The sequence below is a fragment of the Perca fluviatilis genome, chromosome 20 (genome assembly GCF_010015445.1).
Source record: "Perca fluviatilis chromosome 20, GENO_Pfluv_1.0, whole genome shotgun sequence".
In the NCBI taxonomy this organism is placed as follows: domain Eukaryota; kingdom Metazoa; phylum Chordata; class Actinopteri; order Perciformes; family Percidae; genus Perca; species Perca fluviatilis.
In genome coordinates, this window is record NC_053131.1 from 2244890 (window position 1) to 2265358 (window position 20469).

Below are 20469 nucleotides of genomic sequence, written 5' to 3' on the forward strand. Positions count from 1 at the left end.
TTGTTGTTTGGGGGCCAGGGATAGATGGCAAAGGAGAAGTTCACATTGAGAGAATTATACCTGATACAGTCTTCTTTGAAACTATGCGTCGAAAGGTTAACAGTTTTATCCGAACATGTGTCATTCCTGAGCTATTGGCAAAAAAATGTACAGCATCTGTTCAAGCAATATCACATGATGCCACCAAATCTTATGAAGGCTGTTACTGTGGTATGCCTGTTCTGGATACTGATGACAAAATAGAGTGTACATCGGGAATCTGTAAAAGACTGTATGTGCACAGAAGTTGTTTGCAGACTACTGATCTTATTGTTTTGAATTGGAAGTGCAGTGTCTGCAAACTGGAATTAGCAAAACGCAAGCGTGCACAAAGAAAACAAATGAGAAGTGATGAATTTTGAATTGTACTGTTAGACAGACAAATACAGATTTATTCAATAAATAAATACAATGCACATAGGTAATCAACATTTTTACAAATTAAAGTATAAATTAAACCCTTTTGAACTGAGGTTGATGTCAATATTTGAATATACTTGAATTGATTGATTGATTTCTGGATAAAGACAATAAAACAGTAATCCAAAGGATAACATGCTAAAGTAAAATACTTATTTCCAGCACGGTCCTTGGTGTTTCACATGTAAAACAATATACAAAAAGCAAACAAACCATTCTATCTACTAATAACTATCTACAGTATTATAAATTACATTTTCCCCAAAGGCTTAATCCCTTTTTTTTTTTTATTCTTTTTTCTTATATATACACACATACATATGTACACAGACGTGCACACATACAAAGATTAATAAATTGACAATGCACATAAGTAATCAAAATGAAAATGTAATACATTTATGTAAATAATGTGACTATTGGTCAAATAGCCCTTACACAGCCTGGAGGTGTGTTTGGGGTCATTGTCCTGTTGAAAAATAAATGATGGTCCAACTAAACGCAAACCGGATGGGATGGCATGTTGCTGCAGGATGCTGTGGTAGCCATGCTGGTTCAGTATGCCTTCAATTTTGAATAAATCCCCAACAGTGTCACCAGCAAAGCACCCCCACACCATCACACCTCCTCCTCCATGCTTCACGGTGGGAACCAGGCATGTAGAATCCATCTGTTCACCTTTTCTGCGTCGCACAAAGACACGGGGGTTGGAACCAAAGATCTCAAATTTGGACTCATCAGACCAAAGCACAGATTTCCACTGGTCTAATGTCCATTCCTTGTGTTTCTTGGCCCAAACAAATCTCTTCTGCTTGTTGCCTCTCCTTAGCAGTGGTTTCCTAGCAGCTACTTGACCATGAAGGCCTGATTCGCTCAGTCTCCTCTTAACAGTTGTTCTAGAGATGTGTCTGCTGCTAGAACTCTGTGTGGCATTCATCTGGTATCTAATCTGAGCTGCTGTTAACTTGCGATTTCTGAGGCTGGTGACTCTGATGAACTTATCCTCAGCAGCAGAGGTGACTCTTGGTCTTCCTTTCCTGGGGCGGTCCTCATGTGAGCCAGTTTCATTGTAGAGCTTGATGGTTTTTGCGACTGCACTTGGGGACACATCCAAAGTTTTCGCAATTTTCCGGACTGACTGACCTTCATTTGTTAAAGTAATGATGGCCACTCGTTTCTCTTAGCTGATTGGTTCTTGCCATAATATGAATTCTAACAGTTCTCCAATAGGGCTGTCGGCTGTGTATCAACTATCAACTGACTTCTGCACAACACAACTGATGGTCCCAACCCCATTAATAAGGGAAAAAACTCCACTAATTAATCCTGACAAGGCACACCTGTGAAGTGAAAACCATTTCAGGTGACTACCTCATGAAGCTCATTGAGAGAACACCAAGGGTTTGCAGCGCTATCAAAAAAGCAAAGGGTGTGTTGAAGGTAGATGCGGAGAGTAGCCTTGAGCAGGTATTAACACTCAAGGTGAGGCAAAGGTGATGTGAAAAAATGATGGGCTTTATTATCAATGACCCAAGAAAGGTCCATAAGAAAAAATGACAATAGAAAGAATTAACAAAATTAAGGAAAGTAACTAAAAAGCCCTTTCAAAAAAAGATAAAATTCAAATTGACTTAAGTCAAAACAATCAAAAGTATAAATACACCACTATTCGCTAGTAGACCTTAAATCAGGTTTAACGTGGAGATCCTCCAGCAGACTTACGTCCTACTACCTTCACATATACTCCAGCTCTGTTCCCCTGAGCAAACACATGGCCACCCTATATAGCCTGACGCCACCCCTCAAATTGGAACATACCAACATGTAAAACTCAGGGGTGGCTCAGGTGAGTAGGCCGTAATGGCTTCATACAGCACACATAAATATACAACAATCTAAATAGATACAACATATAATTTATACAATAAGTATTACCATTAACCACAGCCACAAGGTATCTTGTTGGCTGTAAAATATAATACACCACAAGTCATGTTTGTGACAAACTATAGCTTTTAAACAATAAACTATGATAAATACATTTAGCTAGGCCTATCAAATAGTAAATCACCGCAGCAATAGATGTTAAAAATGTGTACACAAAACTACGGGATTAATACTGGGAATTCGATAAATGACAGACAATATAAAACCAGTATAAATAACCGGACATAGACCGTCAAACAAACATGTACAAGCAACATTCTTCACTCAGTCTTTGAGATTAAAACAGGTAGCGCATCGCTACCGTGACGGCAGCCATGCGCCCCGTCACAGGGTGGCTACTTTGAAGAATCTAAAATATAAGACATGTTTTCAGTTATTTCACACTTTTTTGTTAAGTACATAATTCCATATGTGTTCATTCGTAGTTTTGATGCCTTCAGTGAGAATCTACAATGTAAATAGTCATGAAAATAAAGAAAACGCATTGAATGAGGTGTGTCCAAACTTTTGGCCTGTACTGTACATGTTTTGTGTGTGTAGTTTTCCTTCCTTTAGTGAAAGCTGGGATCTTCAGCTCAGCTTTATACAAACTAATAGACTCTGCCACGTTAAACCCTCGATCAGCCAGTATTACATCACCTGCACTGATGCATTCCAGAAACCCAGAATTTTCTGTAACGTGTGACGTTTGTCTGATGTTCTGTCTCCCCATCCCTTAGATATAAATATAACTGTTCCTTTCATGGTGTGATGATGTTTATAGGTCAAATATGTTTATGCTCTTGCTTTGAAGTCTTTGGGTTTTTCTATAAAAATTTCAAAAGTTAAGAGAAGTTTGTCGAAATATCATGGGCATTGACAGATGAAGCTCTTCTCTCTGTGGCCAAAATAAAAATGATGGAACAAGCTTTGCATGTAGCATGTCAAGGGTAGTTCTAAAAGTTCTGCTTGCTGTTGCTATCGAGATTTGGGAGAGAACGCTAAGTAGAGCAAGGGACAGGTTCATTTTCATCCTCATAAGAGTTAAAAGAAGTTGTTGGAAAGGAGAGAGGGTTGCGTGTGTCGGAAGACATAAAATAATACTACATAAAACTACTTGCAGCTTGGCAAACGTGGGGAGTCCAGTCAGTGCTTTCACTTTTAGATCGTCATTTGCTAAAGCCTGTTCGTCCAGTGTTCCTAGTTTGGTTTTCAGCCTGCGGTTTTCCTCCCTGAGGTCGTCACACTCCTGCTGTAGCTTTGCAATGGCATCTTCGCAGTGATTGCTGAAACACTGTTGACTCACGACAGTTCCAAGAGGACATCCACAGCATCTTGTTTCTTTTCCGCCTCCATCCTCTTGATTTGGATTCTACTGTGCTGCTCATACCTTTTGTTTACAAGGACACAGATTTTTTTATCATATATATATAACTACTATTGTAAAATATGTTTTACATTTGGTTATACTTTACTGTGCAGGGAGATAAACAAATAATTAACTGTTAAGAAAGAATTCAATACGAGAGTGACGTATAATAAAAAAAAAAACATTAGATGCAGCAAAACATTTCAGACACAGCCTTATTATACAACATTCAATGTCAATCCTTTCCATGTCTCCCTTTTCCTCTTTTTGGTGGCAGGGGTGTGAGAGAAGACAGATGGAACCCAGGCAGGGGACAGCAGGTCATCAGATTTGGCCCCTGAAATAATGGTTATGGTTATTGTATTTAGCAGACGCTTTTGTCCAAAGCGATATACAAATAACAATAAAGTTAAATTTAACACAGGTGTCAGCAAAAGACTGGTTAAAACGAGACAGATAAGAAGAGGTGTTGCAATAATGTTTACAAATAAAGCTACATTGTAACGCTGACTGCACAGATTATGCAGACGCAGACCGCTACGATTGACTGACACACACACACACACATTGTTAAAATCATACACTGGACGCTTTATTAGTCTTTTACAGGGGTTTAGTTAATGATTGGGCTATAATAACACCACTTTGGTTATGTAATCGCTGACAATTTCATAGTGGTTGGTGTAAACCGGGATATTTTAGCGTCCCAACACAGCTTTTGTCGGGAATCGGGGCTGTCCCGGTCAAACTGGGACGGCGGTCACCCTATATCAGATATTACAAACCTCAAAACGACATACCTTTGATGAAATGATCACTGCACAGAAATGTATACTGTAAAGGTTGCCAAGTCCCATTTCCTGAAACGGTTGCACGTCTGATAGCCGGTATCCATAGTTGTCTTATCTCTGGATTCTCCTTATCAGATCGGATCCGGTAAAAACATAACCCAGGCTTCTCTCCTCGGCGGTTAGTGCAACCAATCGCACAACAACTATCTGGTATATCGTTTTCACCTCAAAACACAAACTTTCGTATGGTAAAACTGGCGAGGTTTCGTTGCTAGGAGAATGATGTTCTTGCCCGCCAGCCAGTTGTTGTGACGTCACGTGCAAAATATGAATAGTGTTTACTTTTACAAAAGTTTCCTTCAACCAGTCTTGTTTGGTCCTAATTAGGTGATTACTTGGTTAGGGAAGGATACTTTCATCTTCATTCTGAGCTGACATTTTAGAAATATCTCTGGAAAACAGACAATTAAACTGTTATTGCAAAGTAGTAGAAAACATGCAGAAGACTTGGACGAATACACAGATCATATCAACTAAATGAAATGTGACTGTATTACTGTGGATAGCAAAGGTTTGGGCACCACTGAAAACAAATCATATTTAAATGTATAATCTTCTCAGCTTTTGAAGCCTCTACTTGATTTTGACATGTTTTTATTCCGTTGTAGAAAGATTAATATTTCAAAGGTTTGTTTACGGTTAGAAGATGGCTGTGTCTCATGTTACATTGTTTTTTGTACACGCTGTGACTCTACAAATCACAACATGGAAATAGGAACATGTTGGCGTTATTTTGTCACTTATTGGGAGCAGTAGGATTACTGGAACCATTCACCTGCCTGTTCTGTTATGGGCTGATGCCGCTGGAGCCGTCAGACAGCGTTACAGCACGCACTGAGATTAAAAGGGTATGTATGGGGGTTAGGGTGAATAAGCTAAATTCCCAATAAGTCGTCGTGTTCCTTTAAGTGGTGTTCTGGCCGACACACCTGAGTGAACCCGGTGATAAACCCAGAACTAGCACCTAGACTGAGCGTCTACCCATTATCTTTACAACACTGCTCCTTTATTCAAGACTAAATGTGCAGTTGTACACCGTGATAAAAACGTATTGCTCGACAGGTGTCGTACTTCTACTGTTCAGTAACTAAAGTATCAACAGCTACTGTAAGGACTGTACTGTCCATAGGCAGTGGCTGTGTCTCAAACCGCCTACTTGCACACTTCAAACACTTAGTTATAAGTGATAGGTTGGATATTTCAGCCTACTCTTTGGACTGGTCGTCATCTCTGAGGTCTCCCTACATCATTTCTGAATCATCACCCGATATCAATAAGTATATAGTGTAGATAACGCAAAAAGTCAGTGCACTGAAAGTACCCGGATGACCCCCTAAAAAAGGTCAAAAGGTTCAGTGTGGAACGATGGACACTACGCGCACTAAACGGGCGCCATCTTGCTACAAAGCGGAAGGGGAGGGACCAGGGACGTCAGCAACGTTTTCGAAAAGTTAGAAAAAAATGGCGGACGACTTAAACGAGACAGTGACGACAACTCAATTGTATAAATGTAAGTAACAGTGGTAATCCGAAAACATTTTATTGTCGTCTAATATATTAATTACATGTCCCTCGCTGACTGAAGCCAGCATAATTATTTGGTTGAGTTAATTAGCGTAACGCTACATGCTAATGCTACCTAGCACGTTAAGCTAGCTAGCCATTGGGACGAGCAATGTGAACGCTAGCAATGGACAACATTAGTAATAAATGATAACTTCGGGACCATTTTAGATGTGTTGTTGTAACGTTAGCTGGATATCACTTGTATTGTTGACAGGCAAGGTGAGTGTCCCTTTTATCTAATCGAGGTATTTTGATCTGTTTTTAGGGATGGACAAAGATACAAGGGAGCTAATCCCCTGCATGTCATTTGTTCCATTGGTGGGCCTCTGTATTATATAACGCATTGGTATGATCTGCTTATGTGTTTTCACCAGGGAATTCATTAAGAAAAACAGCTTGGAGGGGAGGCTGGACTCAAAAGCCATTAGGAAAAGATGGGAACATTTGGTGCAGAAATACAAGGTTAGTACAAGGTTGTTCCATGCATATATTTTGCATCATTATTTTACCCTGTAAAGGGAAATGCTCAAATGTAAATAGTGTGACATAAGGCAACAAAGGTGATAATGTGTGCAGTTGTCAGAATAGTTCAGAATAGTTATTACTTACTATATACAATACAGTTGAAAGGTTTGTCTGGGCGTCCTTAGAATTATGAGCTAACTGAAATTGGCCAACAGGTGTTCAACATATTTGGAAACTCCTTTAGGTTTGTTGGAGAACCATTCTTAGTGTTTTACCCAAGGTGATTGAGAGACTCGAAACATTTGAACGGTAGTGTATTTTGTCAATAAGTAAAAATACAAAAATGTAAATGTATTGTTAGTGTTTGTAGCATTTGATAGGGAAATAGTGCAGCTTTTTTTTTTTTTTGTTTCATCCACAGGCGCTTAAGCATCCTTGTACTGGTGTTAGTACAGAGGGGGGTGAGGCCACTTGGAAGTGGTATGCACTTATGGATGCAGCAATTGGGAGCCGCCTGTTCTCTTTGCTTCTTCCAACCCGGAAGTGGCAAGGGCCTCACCCCCTCCTGTGGTGACATCGTACAAGGGTGCTTCCTCCAACATGTCTACCCCAAAGAGGCGCCGGGTAGACACAATGGAAATCCTTAATTGCTTAAAAGATAATGAGTGGCAGTATGATGAGGCATTGCAAGAGATGGAGCGAGAGCACCAGAAGAGAGAGGAGACCAGAGAGAGAGAGGCAAGAGAGACTGCAGAGCGTGAGGAGAGTTTTTTCAGGGAGATGAGACAGAGGGAGGAGAGGAGGGAGAGAGAGGCGGCTGCCAAGGAGGAGCGCCTCCTGGCAAATCTAGACAAGTTTACAAATAAACTGTAGTTCTACTATTTTAAGTGTATATTAAATAAATGTGTAACAAATAATTTACACTGTGTCATTTGTTATATCACACCTTCACATCTTTTCTTTTTTTTCAGGTGAGCCTGGTTAGGTTACTCCACACCTATTCACATTGTGAATAGTCTGGCTGCTCTCGATTGGTGAAACCTTTACAGGAATTGATTGTACACTTGTGTGTTTACCTTTCAAATTATTGGTAAAGTAAATCAAAGAATACTAAAAAGTACTACCTACTTCAGGGGCGTCAAACTTAGTCTCCCTAAGGGCCACACTGGAGAATGAGAATCACATCCAGGGCCATCCAGAGTTTATTGACATGCTTTTATTTAAGAGAAAATAATAATAATAATAATTATTATTATTATTATTATTATTATTATTATTGTTATTGCATATATACTGTAGTCTTACATTTTGGGCCTCATAAAGCCCCAAAAAAAGTTTGGCAAAAAAGTTCATCAGCCAAATACATTGGAAAAAGCACCAAAAAAGTTGGAAAAAGGCAGAAACCCGTGTCAAAGCATTGAAAAAGTGCATAAACTGCTGGAAAAGGTGTCACATTTATTTTAAAAAGCAACAAAAACTAGGTGGGCCTTAATTTATTGTGAACCTAAATTGAAATGTGGGCTGGATCAAAACCTTCCAGGGGCCGGATTTGGCCCTTGGGCCTCCAGTTTGAGACGTGACCTAATTTGTCAAACTCATAAGAAATGGGGACAAGTAAACAATGTACGGTGCAGTGACTTTAACATAAGGGTGTGATTACTTATGCCCCCTGTATTTTAAGGAAGAACATTTCTTACTATTTACAAAACATTATTCATTCACAAAGATTTTTTTTTAAATGTAGTCATGGTCAGGGACGTAACACATCATCACCATCCTCTGCCTCTCATCTTCACATGAGACGGCTCCTGGAGGTGCTGGTGCTGGTCTTGGTGCTGGCTGGTTCCCTGGTGCACCATCATCAGCATCTGGCTCCAGTAGGTCCCCGTTGCTGATGCAGATATTATGCAAAACAGTGCAGCAGACCGTGACCGCCAGCACATATGTCACATCCACCTCCAGAGCCTTGAAGAAGATGGACCTCCATCTAGTCTTTAGTATCCCGAAGGACCGCTCGACAACACACCTGGCCTTTGACAGACTGCTGTTAAAGCGAGCCTGGAGGTGGTTGCGAACAGGCTGTCTGAAGGGTGTGATGAGGCTGATGGGCTGCTATATCCTGGTGGAGGGTAGGACTGCAGGTAGTAGATGGGACTGTTCCTCAGTACACTGGCGTCATGAACTGACCCACAGTACCCCACGAACACATCGAGGAACTTTCCGATGTCATCGCAGATGGCCTGCAGTTGGACTGAGTAGAATGTTAAAATAACAGGCAGCATCTTCTGCTGGGGGCTTCACCCTGACGTGGCAGCCATCGTTGGCGCCAGCCACTCAGCTGAAGGATGTCGATCTCTGGGCCCCAACCATGGTCGCATTCCGTGCCCAACACAGCCATGACGGCATTGAAGGACTCCCTTGAAAGGCAGTAGTCAACCCTCAGGTCACTGTGGCCATCAAAGTATAGTGTCAACAGTGGCATTGTATGATTTATCTGGCAGTACTTTCTGGGGCTGGGAGGATGCTGTCAGTGGGTAGAGGAGAGCTGATTTTTTTAATAAAGTTTATCGGATTCTGTTACTATCCCTGTGTTTTCCTTATTTCATTGTCTTTTTACATGATAGAACATATCAATAGGCTTGTCTATTCTGTTGTCTATTGCTTGGTGTATATTAGTGTAAAGATCAACTAGTGAAGAGCACTTAACATGTTTTCAGGACACAAATACATAAACTTATGAGATGTCTTAGCTGATAGTGTTTTAATAGTTATCAATCAATTGTTTATCCACTTGGAGCACACAGAAGTACCTCTGATGATAAAATAATGAGCAGCTTATTGTCATTGTGCTGCATAACATGTATAGACAGTGAAAATGTAGTAGTTTAATAGCAGTTAATAAGTATTGTGACATAAATGCAAAAACTTCTGTGAACCTGCTGGTGTGTGTATTTTACAGAGGTGTCAAAAGTATTCACATTCATTACTTAAGTAGAAGTATAGATACTAGGGTTTGAAAAGACTTGTAGAAGTTGAAGTATCAACTCAAGCTTTTTACTTAAGTCAAAGTGTAAAAGTACTGGTTTCAAAACTAAAGTATAAAAGTAAAAGTAATGTAAGGCAGAGATCTTCAATAGGGGGTCATCAGAGTCATTGCAGGGGGCCTCCAAATTATTGTACATTTTTGAGTCTTTAAAAAAAAAAAATTAAAATGCCATAACATAATTCCAACATATTTTTTAGGAAATATAAATTCCCACTGATGATAGGCTTACTGGCCTATAGGTAAGGTACTCACTAAGATATCAGCCCACAGATACAGTTAATCCTAGATTTACTGTGCCACATATGTAACATTAAAATATGATTTATAAAATCATGCCAACAATTAATATTTTAATAGCTTATGGAAAAAGGGTATGCAAGAAGGCTTTAGGTTGCCCTTACAGTTATTGTAGGCCCAGTTTAATATGCAACTTAATTTCATACAATATGTAGTAGGGGTCCCTGCTACATCTCACTTTAAGTTAAGGGGTCCTTGGCTTAAAAAAAGTTGAAGACCCCTGATGTAAGGGGGGAAAAATGCCATTAAGGACAAAAGCTTAGCCCCAAAACGTGGTGACAAAACCCCACTTCCACAAAAAAACATTTTTCTAAAGGCCATAATGACTATAATAATGTTATATTATAATCATACCTGCAAACTCAGAAGGGCTGAAAAAGGTGACACATCTCTTCTGTGTTTTTCAGGGGGCAGCTACAGTCTGGTGTTAGAATCCTCTCCAGTGAAATACAGACACACTTTACACCGTTTAGCTGTCAGCATTTTAACCGTGTTTACTCCAGCTGCTAGCTAACGGTAGGCTAACGTTACCTGCTGTTGAGTGTAGTGTTAACTAGCTAACGGTAGGCTAACGTTACCTGCTGTCAAGTGTAGCGTTAACTAGCGTCCTGTGCAGCGATGTTTCAGTTCCCTCTAACATCCGTTTTCGGAGCAACAGAGAGAAGTGCAGGCATTTAAGTGGCACCTAAATAAGGCACCGAAATACGTGTTGCTATTCGGTCCCGTAGATAACGTCGTTAAGGCACCGGTGCCGTATTAGCACCGGGTCTGTGCATGTGCGATGGATTGCGTACAAACCAATAGGGTGTCGGAATGGTATATGTTTATACTTCTCATCCAACCACAATCTAATTCACTCTCTCCAGATGGCGCGATTTGGATACTTTTTTTTTTGTGTGTGTGTGTTTTTGAACGATGACGAGCCATTATGAAAACAAGCCGAACTGAAATAGCAGTAATGAGGCTATTTTTAAAATGTAAGGAGTAGAAAGTACAGATAATTGCGTGAAAATGTAATGAGTAGAAGTAAAAAGTCTGCTGTAAAATAATTACTCCAGTAAAGTATAGATACCCAAAATTTCTACTTAAGTAAGGTATTGAAGTATTTGTACTTCGTTACTTGACACCTCTGGTATTTTAGTTATTCATCAACTTAGCGCAAAGAACTACTCCTGACTGTTCTTGAAAAGGTAAAGTGATACTGAAATCCTGCTGGTGTGCTGCTGCGCTGCAATTCGTGCATGATAGGAATTTGTCTGTAAAAAAATAACATACCTCATGTTCAGCCAATAGTAGGAGGATCCTGCATGGCGTTGGAGGCGACGTATTTTTCACATGCTGTGTGAAATAAGGTAAATGCACGTACAGAAATATTTTTTGTAAACAAAAGCAGCATATATTTTTGAGCGCGCTGGAAAATCGCGTTCATATGTGTTGTGTAACTTGCGTTCGTCACGCTCATCCCACTCGTCATTTCCGGTAAGTGTTTAACATAAGTGTTCCGTTTGGGACAACACTAATCATCCAAAGTGGGCACTACAGCAGTAAGTGGTCAGTGCACTGACGGAAGTGTGCGGTTTGAGACACAGCCATTGATCAGGCTGTGTGAAAGGGACTCTTGTTTCACAAAGTAACTTAGAGATTTTCACTTGAAGTTTTTATCTGTCCGTTATATTTATGCTGTGAAATGTTTTTCAAGCTTCAGATTAGATTTAATACCTTTTCAAAAATACTTTTGTTTTATTAATATTGTCATCTGTCAAAACAATAAAGTTTAACTGTTAAAATGTTTTGTGTTGCTTACTTTCACTATTACCTGTCTTAAAGGATTACATTTTCATATCAGGATGTGAAATGGACTTGTTTGACCCTTCTACATGCATTAAATCAGACATATCACCTGTATAAACAATGCAATTACAATTACTTTTAAAAACATGTTATATAACACTTAAGGAGCCTTACTACTTAACTTAAAAATAACCAAACCATCACTTTATTCATAGTCAATGAAATGGAAATATAAAGTGTGTATACATAATGCACAGAGTAGTAGATTTCCTTCCATACCAGTCTAAAGGACTAGATGCACAGACAGTAGCTAAGTTTCCATCCACTTGTCAATCGAATTATCTGAAGTTCGGTAAAAAAACTCATGCGAATAAAGCTGGTGAAAGTGTGTTTCCATCAAACAGCTTTAAAGCGAATAAAAACCTGTGCGTAAGGACGTCACATGCTGTTTTGCGATTAAATTGGTATATCGAATTGATTTGAGACATTTTATGGTGTTTCCATTTATTTTTGCACTGAATCGCACAAGATTCAAGCGAACTTTTGCGAACAAAGTTTTGCTAGAAAAAGTAGTTGTTAATATTAGAAGCCAAGCTATAGCCTAAGCTGTGATGGGCCTTTGACCGAGGATCTGATCCAGCTCATCAAAAAGGTGGAACTTGCCTTATATTTTCCCTCCGGCACCGCTGCGAGACAACTCTCTTTTTTGAGCCGTGTATCGCTGTTTGAGCGCCTTCCATTTACTCCGCAGGACGTCCCACGGCTTGTCGTCAGGGACATTCTAAAACGCTTAACGTGAAAAAGCTTAACGTGGTTTAATGTATCTAAGCAACGATCAGTCATCACCAGATGTATCGTGGTCATATCTTGTCATGAACACTTAAGCCTGTCAAAAAAACTAAATTCAACCCCCAGCCGCTCCGCTGCCCTGAAGCAGAAACGCTTTATGTCAGATAACGTCCATAATAGTTGGACTTTGGGTTAGATTATTTGACAGTTTTCCGTGGTTATGATGGGTAATATGAGAGAGAAATTTGGTGATGATTGATCATTGTTTAGGTACATTCAACCAGGTAAGCTTTTTCCATAGGCTGTGCATAAACGCTTAATGTCAGATAATGTCCATAATAATTGGACTTTGGGTTCGAGTTTTTTACAATTTTCAGTGGTTATGAGGAGCAATATGAGAGAGAAATTTGGTAATCACTGATCATTGTTTAGGTACATTAAACCACGTTAAGCTTTTTCCTCGCCATATTAATAATATTAATACGGCCACTCATGAAGAAAATATTAACGTGAGATAACTTCTATAATCGTTGGATTTCGATTTAGTTTTTTTGACAGGCGTTCATGACAAGATATAACCATGATAAATCTGGTGATGATCATCGTTGTTTAGATACATTAAACCACGTTAAGCTTTTTCAAGTTTAGCGTTTAAAGTGATGGTTCGGAGTAATTTACCCTAGGGTCCTTTGCACCATGATCTCGAGCCAAACACCCCCCCAGAAGCTTTTTTCACCTGGGTCTAACACTGGGCGAGTTAGCGTAGAGTAGCGTTAGCCGCTGAGTAGCTTAGCGCGGGGCTAATGGACCCACGTTTGTATCTCTTAAAGGGGTGATAGAATGATTATATAGGGTATTTCACACTGTTCCTTATGGTCTCCTAATGGGGTATGTAACATTGGTTGGGCTGAAAATGGCCTGGTTGATATTTTACTGGCCCTTATGCATCCCTGTGTTTTGGCCCTATTTGTAACAAGAGCTTTTCTTCCAAATATGGTATGGTCATGAATATTTAGATGAGCTGCGGCGCTGATTGGTTGAGCGCGCTTTGTAGGACATTAGAGACGCAGCGAGATTGGTTGAGGAATCCCCAATACACATACATTAGAGAAGCAACAGAATCTCATATTCCAGACACTGCAATGTTTCATTACTAAATTCACTTCTGAGACTTTTTAAGCGAGAAATCAACTATATAAAGCTGAAATATGGGCCGTTTTACAAACATTGATGGCTAATTGCAAATTTGGTAAGACGGGCGGACTTTAGGAGCTCCACACAGTCTGACGAAAAAGCGGCAGCCTGCTGGGCTCCATACCCAGCGCAAAGTCACCCTTTGTGGATACTGCACTACGGGCTCCGCGGCCAGCTGCCGGCATAACTAATATATTTACGGTTTGAATTTCGTCACGCCACTTATATAACATCATTCCCCAATGTCTTATAAAGCTAACTGTTGTGTCCGATTTGATTTTAAGGCATTTTTATGAACGCAAGGCGTCTTTGTAGGACGAGCAGCTGCTTGCTATATGTCCCATTCATTACAATGGAGAAATATCGCAGCTTGCTCACTTTTGCATAACTAAAGTATATTTACAGTTTGAATTTCGTCACAGCATGAATATTACAGGTTCCTCAAGGTCTTACAAAGCTTAGCTAACACTTGTCCGATTTCAGATTTCAATTGAATGTATTTCTGTGAATGTCAGAGTTAGGAGGAGGCTAGCTAGCTCTCATTGATGGACTCCATCTCACCGCGGCTCTATCAATGAGACTCGCGGACAAGAGGCGTTTATTTCCTCGATTGTTTGTTTAAATAACTCAACACACATACCCATTATAAGATTAACTGGAACCTGCGGGCTGCGGTAAACGATTGGGCGTATAAGGCTCACTGACACTGCGGTCAGGGCGCGCGATGTAGCAACCCAGGCAGCACCAACACCGGGCACTAAACTCCGACACACAGTCGGAGAAAATTTGCAATTAGCCATCCTTTTTCGTAAAGAGGCCCATATTTGAGCTTTATATGGTTGATTTCCGCGCAAAAAGTTTCAGAAGTGAATTTTTTAATGGAAGAGCAGAGATTCGCGTGACCTAGTTAGATTCAGAAAACTACCTGATCTCAGGTCAGTTGTGTAGCCTATGTAAATGTTGGGGGGACCGTTCTCTTAATACACCCATGGGCTGACAAAGGTTCCGGTTTTTGGGAGGTTGACGTCAACTTCCAGCTTTGTTGGGATTCGCCCGTTTTCAGCGGCAGTTTCAAAATATGAGATTTTCATAGTAAAGGGGTGTCAATGGGATTTTGAGCTTCTATGTATGTCCTATTTACCCACCGAATTGTCGTTATTCAACTATGACAGGGTAAAATCGGTTTTGCATTCTATCACCCCTTTAAATGACCCCACTAATAATGCCCGAAATGATACCAAAGGTCTACACTAGTATATATAGGTTATGCTCTCATAAAACGATGGATTGGAAAGTTTGTAAGTACACTAGAAGTTTATGAACACTTGCCTGCTCTCTTCTGCTCTCTGTTGCTGTTGCTGCTGCTGCTGCTGCTGCTGCTACCTGCAGTTAGACGAGTGCTTAGGGCCGTCTATAAATTACTAAACCGAAAAGAGATACAACAAAAATATGTATTAATTTAATGATTATGTATTAATTTAATGATTAAATAAGGTAATGTCTCCAAACTTACCTCAATTATTACTTGTCTCCTGCTAGTTATATTACAGCACTTACTTTAAAAAATAAGTTAAATTAAAAAATATTTTTGTTGCATCTCTTTTCGGTGTTGTAATTTGTAGATGTCCCTAAGCACTCGTCTCACAGCAGCAACAACAACAGCAGAGAGCAGAAGCCAGCAGGCAAGTGTTATTTACATACACTTCTGGTGTACTTACAAACTTTCCAATCCATCGTTTTATGAGTACATAACCTATATATACTAGTGTAGACCTTTGGTATCATTTCGGGCATTATAAGTGGGGTCATTTAAGAGATACAAACGTGGGTCCATTAGCCCCGCGCTAAGATATTCAGCGGCTAACGCTACTCTATGCTAACTCTCCCAATGTTAGACCCAGGTGAAAAAAGCTTCTGGGGGGGTGTTTGGCTCGAGGTCATGGTGCAAAGGACCCTAGGGTGAATTACTCCGAACCATCACTTTAATGTCCCTGTCGTAACTGTTGGTCATTTCCTTCACGAGCTCCTGATTAATGATGGCGTTTCTTAGATTTTTGCTATCTAAAATAGCTGTTATATTTTTCTGGTAAATTAAATTAAAAAAGTATCTCTTCTCCTCGTTTGTCCACTTACATCTGTTTTTGTTTTGCAAACAGAGCAGAAATACTGGGCGGAAATGAACTGAAACTTCTTCTTCTTCGTTTTATTGCGGGTTGCAACCATAAAATGACCTAAAACTTAATCGCAATTCATTATTTATTCGGCAAATAACGTTTCCATCAGCGTTTATCGCATAAGCCGTATATCGATCAAGAGAAAATCCGATGAGACCGAACGTATTTCGAGTCGATATTCATGAAATTCAGTCGGATTTTACTGTTTCCATAAGGCATTTTTCATTCGATATCACTTAATTCGGATAAAAACGGGTCGATGGAAACATAGCTACAGATACGCATTTGCAGATACAAATCGCTTTGCATTCATTTGTGACTTGTGTTTTACAAGTCACAAATTAGAGACCCAGATACAACACAGATTTACAAATACAAATCACTCTGCATTCACTTGTGAATTGTTTTACAAGTTGCAAATAGTTATGAGACTTTTTTAGCAACATTTTAGAAAAAATATGTTGTGTACTATCACAGACCTTCTGCTAGTTAGGTTAGTGGAGGCATTCATTTTAAATGTTCATAAAAATTTCAATTGCATTACTTCAATTTCTAACAAAGCTTTGTTTTGTTTTTTTATTATCCAAGGGTGCAAGCATCTTACCATTGTACTGGCGGAACAGTTGTTGAAGCTCTAATAATTAGACTAATTTGACAGCATGCAGCATTCAGATCGTCGCGTCGCGTGTTGATGACGTGTTATGATTCTTCAACTGAGTTTGTTTGTAGTATCCATGGCAACTGGAGGTCTAAACATGGGTTTGCTTTAGCTACACGAGTGAAGTAGCTTGCAAAAAACAACTATTTCGTATTATATCACAAATAAATTTGCTTGCTGTACCACTTAACAGAAACAACACCACTTCGGTATTCACTGCCGTTTTTTCTGAGGATCACAGAGGTTTTTCTGACGTTTTTTTCTGAGGCTGAGAGAAGTTCTTCTGACATGGAGACCGTTTTGTCTGAAGATGACAGAGGTTTTTCTGCAGGGTGTCCGCACGGTTTTAAAAAGTATTAAAAGGTAGTAAATCAAATTAGTAAAAATTAAGGCCATTAAAAAGGTCGCCATTTTACGAGGTATAAATTTTTTGAATGACTTTTTTTGCAAACTATGAGTTGTCCATTTGTTTTATTATGTCTATTTAAGTTAATCTTGTAAAGTGTGTGTGATATTATATCCTATCCCGCATCGGGTGATAGCCTATTTTAGCCCGACAATCCAGACCCACATCAAGGTGTAGGGTCTGGGTTCACACCATTGGCAGGGCTCAATCCGAGGGGCGGGATAAACGGTTGTCTTTCAAATTCCCTCTGCACACTACAACCAGGCAGAGCAACGAAGAAGATAGCGGAGATAGTTGATAGATTAACCCTTTATGGGGCAAGTAACCATATTTAGTCACTTCCGCACACATTCAAAATGCCCTCCCCCTGCCTCCATTTGGAGTTGTGGAGTCATGTGGTTTTCTCTCAGCCAATCAGGGGAAATCAAGCTATCTGACAGATATTGTTATCATGGCATCTGACCAATCAGCAGTGGCCTGGAGCACCTCAAACACAGCCATCTTGCAGAAATCATAAATATTGCTTTTTTGAACCTGGCTTCTCCCACAGCTATGGTAATAACATCATAACTAAACATGGTAAGTTGATGTAACTCACAAATTATTTGGTTGAATAGTTGTGTTAAAGATTGAGATTGTTATTTCAAAAAATTAGCTTAATGTTTGGCTGAAAGCTAAATGCACCATATTTGATCATATGCCCCGTTCACCTAAGACTAGCATGAGTGGCACAAGTGTCCATTTTTAGAAATATTCCTTATGAATGTATGTTTTTTATTATAGTTAAATGGTATACACAGGTGCTTATTGTTAGTGTGAGGCCTAGTACTGTGTGAATTGATTTTAACAACTAACCGCTAGTGCTAGCATGCTGCCTCGTTCTCAATGGCAAAACACTGCTACAACACACAAGTTCACCATAATCTATAAAAGAACTACTTACATGTCCCTGTTCTGCAGGTATTCCACGCAAAGTTAGAAGTAAAACCATGTAAACCTATTCTGGTACAACCTAAAAAAATAATTATGAACCTGAAATGAGCATAATATGGGCGCTTTAACAAATAAATCAGAGTTGGCTTAATATTGACTTAAAAGCATATTCCTTTTGCAGCTGTCTGCTCGGCTCTTTTATGGGAAGAGGGATACCGTTGTTGTTCCCATAAACCCTGCCATCAGCGATGATGATAGCTCAGAGGAAGAAGACAATGATGTGGCAGTTCCCGACTTCCTTCCATCCACCCGCAACCTGGACATTGATGGCCCTTCTGCCAAAAGGAAGTGCGTGCGGCCTGCAGTAGAGGTGCTTGTAGATGAGGACCTGGATGAAAATGAGGACCTGGACGAAAATGATGACAATCAAGAGCCGGCACCAACAGCAAAGAGGCCCACCAACAAAAGGAAGCCAGAACCCCGGCAAACCCTCTGGAAGAAGGTTGACCTGGACAACCCACCCCTGCCTGAATACCAGCACATTCCCCCTGACTTCATCCAAAGTCCATTTGATTATTTCAGCAGGTACTTCAGTCGTGAAGTAATCTCGCACATAACATATCAAACCAACTTATATGCAACCCAGATGAACATCAACACCACCTTTGCCACCACTGAGGATGAAATTATGAACTTTGTGGCTATACTCATCTACATGGGCATTGCTGAGCTTCCCTCCGTTGATGACTACTGGGCAATGGACACCAGGGTCTCCCAAGTTGCAAACCTGATGTCATCCAAGTGGTTCAAGTTATTGAAGAGGGTTGTCCACTTCAATAACAATGCTCAGATGCCTGGTAACAATGACCGCTTTTTCAAAGTCCGGCCATTGTTCAACGATCTGGTTACCGCCTTCAGAAGAGAGCCAGAGACCCCCAAGCAATCTGTTGATGAGGTGATGGTTGCCTACAAAGGCAAGACTGCTGGCAACCTGAGGCAGTACATAAAATCCAAGCCAGACAAATGGGGTTTTAAATTATTTGCCAGGGCTTCTCAGGATGGCTTCATTCACGACTTGATCCTATACCAAGGGCAGACTACACTTGAGGCCCACGGTGTCCCTTTGACACCTGAACAACAAGTCATGGGTGTCACCAGCCAGATAGTCTCCGTCTTGGCCAGCACCATGTCCTCCTCCAGCCCCAAAACCATCTTTGCAGACAATTACTTTAGTGGCCTAGAGATTGTGCGATACCTCAAGAGCAAGAACTGCCGGTACACAGGAACAGCCAGAGACAACAGGACTGGCAATGCTCCACTCAGGCCCATCAAAGAGATGGAGAAGAAGGCTGTCCCTCGTGGTACCTGTGACTACACCACCAGTGATGATGGGATCCTGACGGTCAGGTGGAAAGACAACAAGGTTGTCACTCTGATGTCAACAGACATGGGGGTAGAGCCTTGGTCCTCAGTCTACAGGTACTGCAGTGACACCAAGAGAAAGGAACAAGTGAGCTGTCCATATCTCATCAAGAGCTATAATGCAAACATGGGAGGGATTGACAAGAGTGACATGCTGGTCCACCTCTACCGCACTCCCTTGAGAGCCAAGAGATGGTACATGCGGCTCTTTGCATACGCTATTGATGTCAGCCTCACTAATGCCTGGATAATGTATAGGCGTGACAGCAAGGCTCTTGGTGTGAATGATGGCCTGTCACTGAAGAACTTCAGGATCCAGGTGTTCAAGACAGTCAGTAGCTCAAAGTCAATGACATCTCGTCCCCGCAGGAGCTCAGGACCACTGCCAGGCAGCTCCAGCACCTCTGCTGATATCCCCAAGCCTATCCGGGGACACCGAGGTCACGTGCCACACTACTCTGTGCGGTTTGATGTGTCACTGTTCCATGCCCCAGTCTACAGCAACAGCCGCCAGACCTGCAAGCAATGCAGCAGGAAAGGGAACATCATGAGGTCAAACCTTGTCTGCAGGGTCTGCCAGCTCCACCTGTGCATCAATGCTGAGCGCAACTGCTTTGTCAAGTACCATGAAGCAGTTGCCTAAGTGACTGAACTGGACTGACATAAGAGGAGAAATTAGTTCACGCAGTGTTCCTAAATGGTCTATTACAGTGGCCAGTATTTGTACCTCAGGAGAAAAAATGTTCTTATAAATTTTATACATGCACTTTTTTAAAAACAAAAAAAAATATTTTGTGTTCAAGTATTTATGATTTATTTAATTTTTCTGTGATCAATTATAAAGTTTGTTTCACATATTATTATTTATTTACAATTTCTATGCCAATTTTATTATTCATTTACTTATTTGGCAATATTTTGACTGTTACTGTTGTAACAAGTGGACTTGTTATCAGTTCCAGAAACAGTTCCGAACAGAATGTTATGTGTATGTGTATTTGTTGCATATGTGTTTTTCTTGTATGACAGTCAAGCCAGTATCAGTACCTCAAGACAGAGATGTCTCTAAATAAATGTCCCTTGCAGTTTGTGTGTGCTTTTCTCATATTTTTTCAAATTCATT

General features: G+C 40.4%; 1 protein-coding gene across 1 annotated transcript; it reads left to right on the plus strand.

The window, feature by feature from the left end:
* Positions 1–17303: 17303 nt before the first annotated feature.
* LOC120548873 (piggyBac transposable element-derived protein 2-like) lies at positions 17304–19989 on the plus strand. The gene is made up of 2 exons (XM_039785389.1): positions 17304–17312; positions 18106–19989. Exons 1-2 carry the CDS (start codon positions 17304–17306, stop codon positions 19987–19989), a joined length of 1893 nt encoding a protein of 630 aa, XP_039641323.1.
* Positions 19990–20469: the final 480 nt, after the last annotated feature.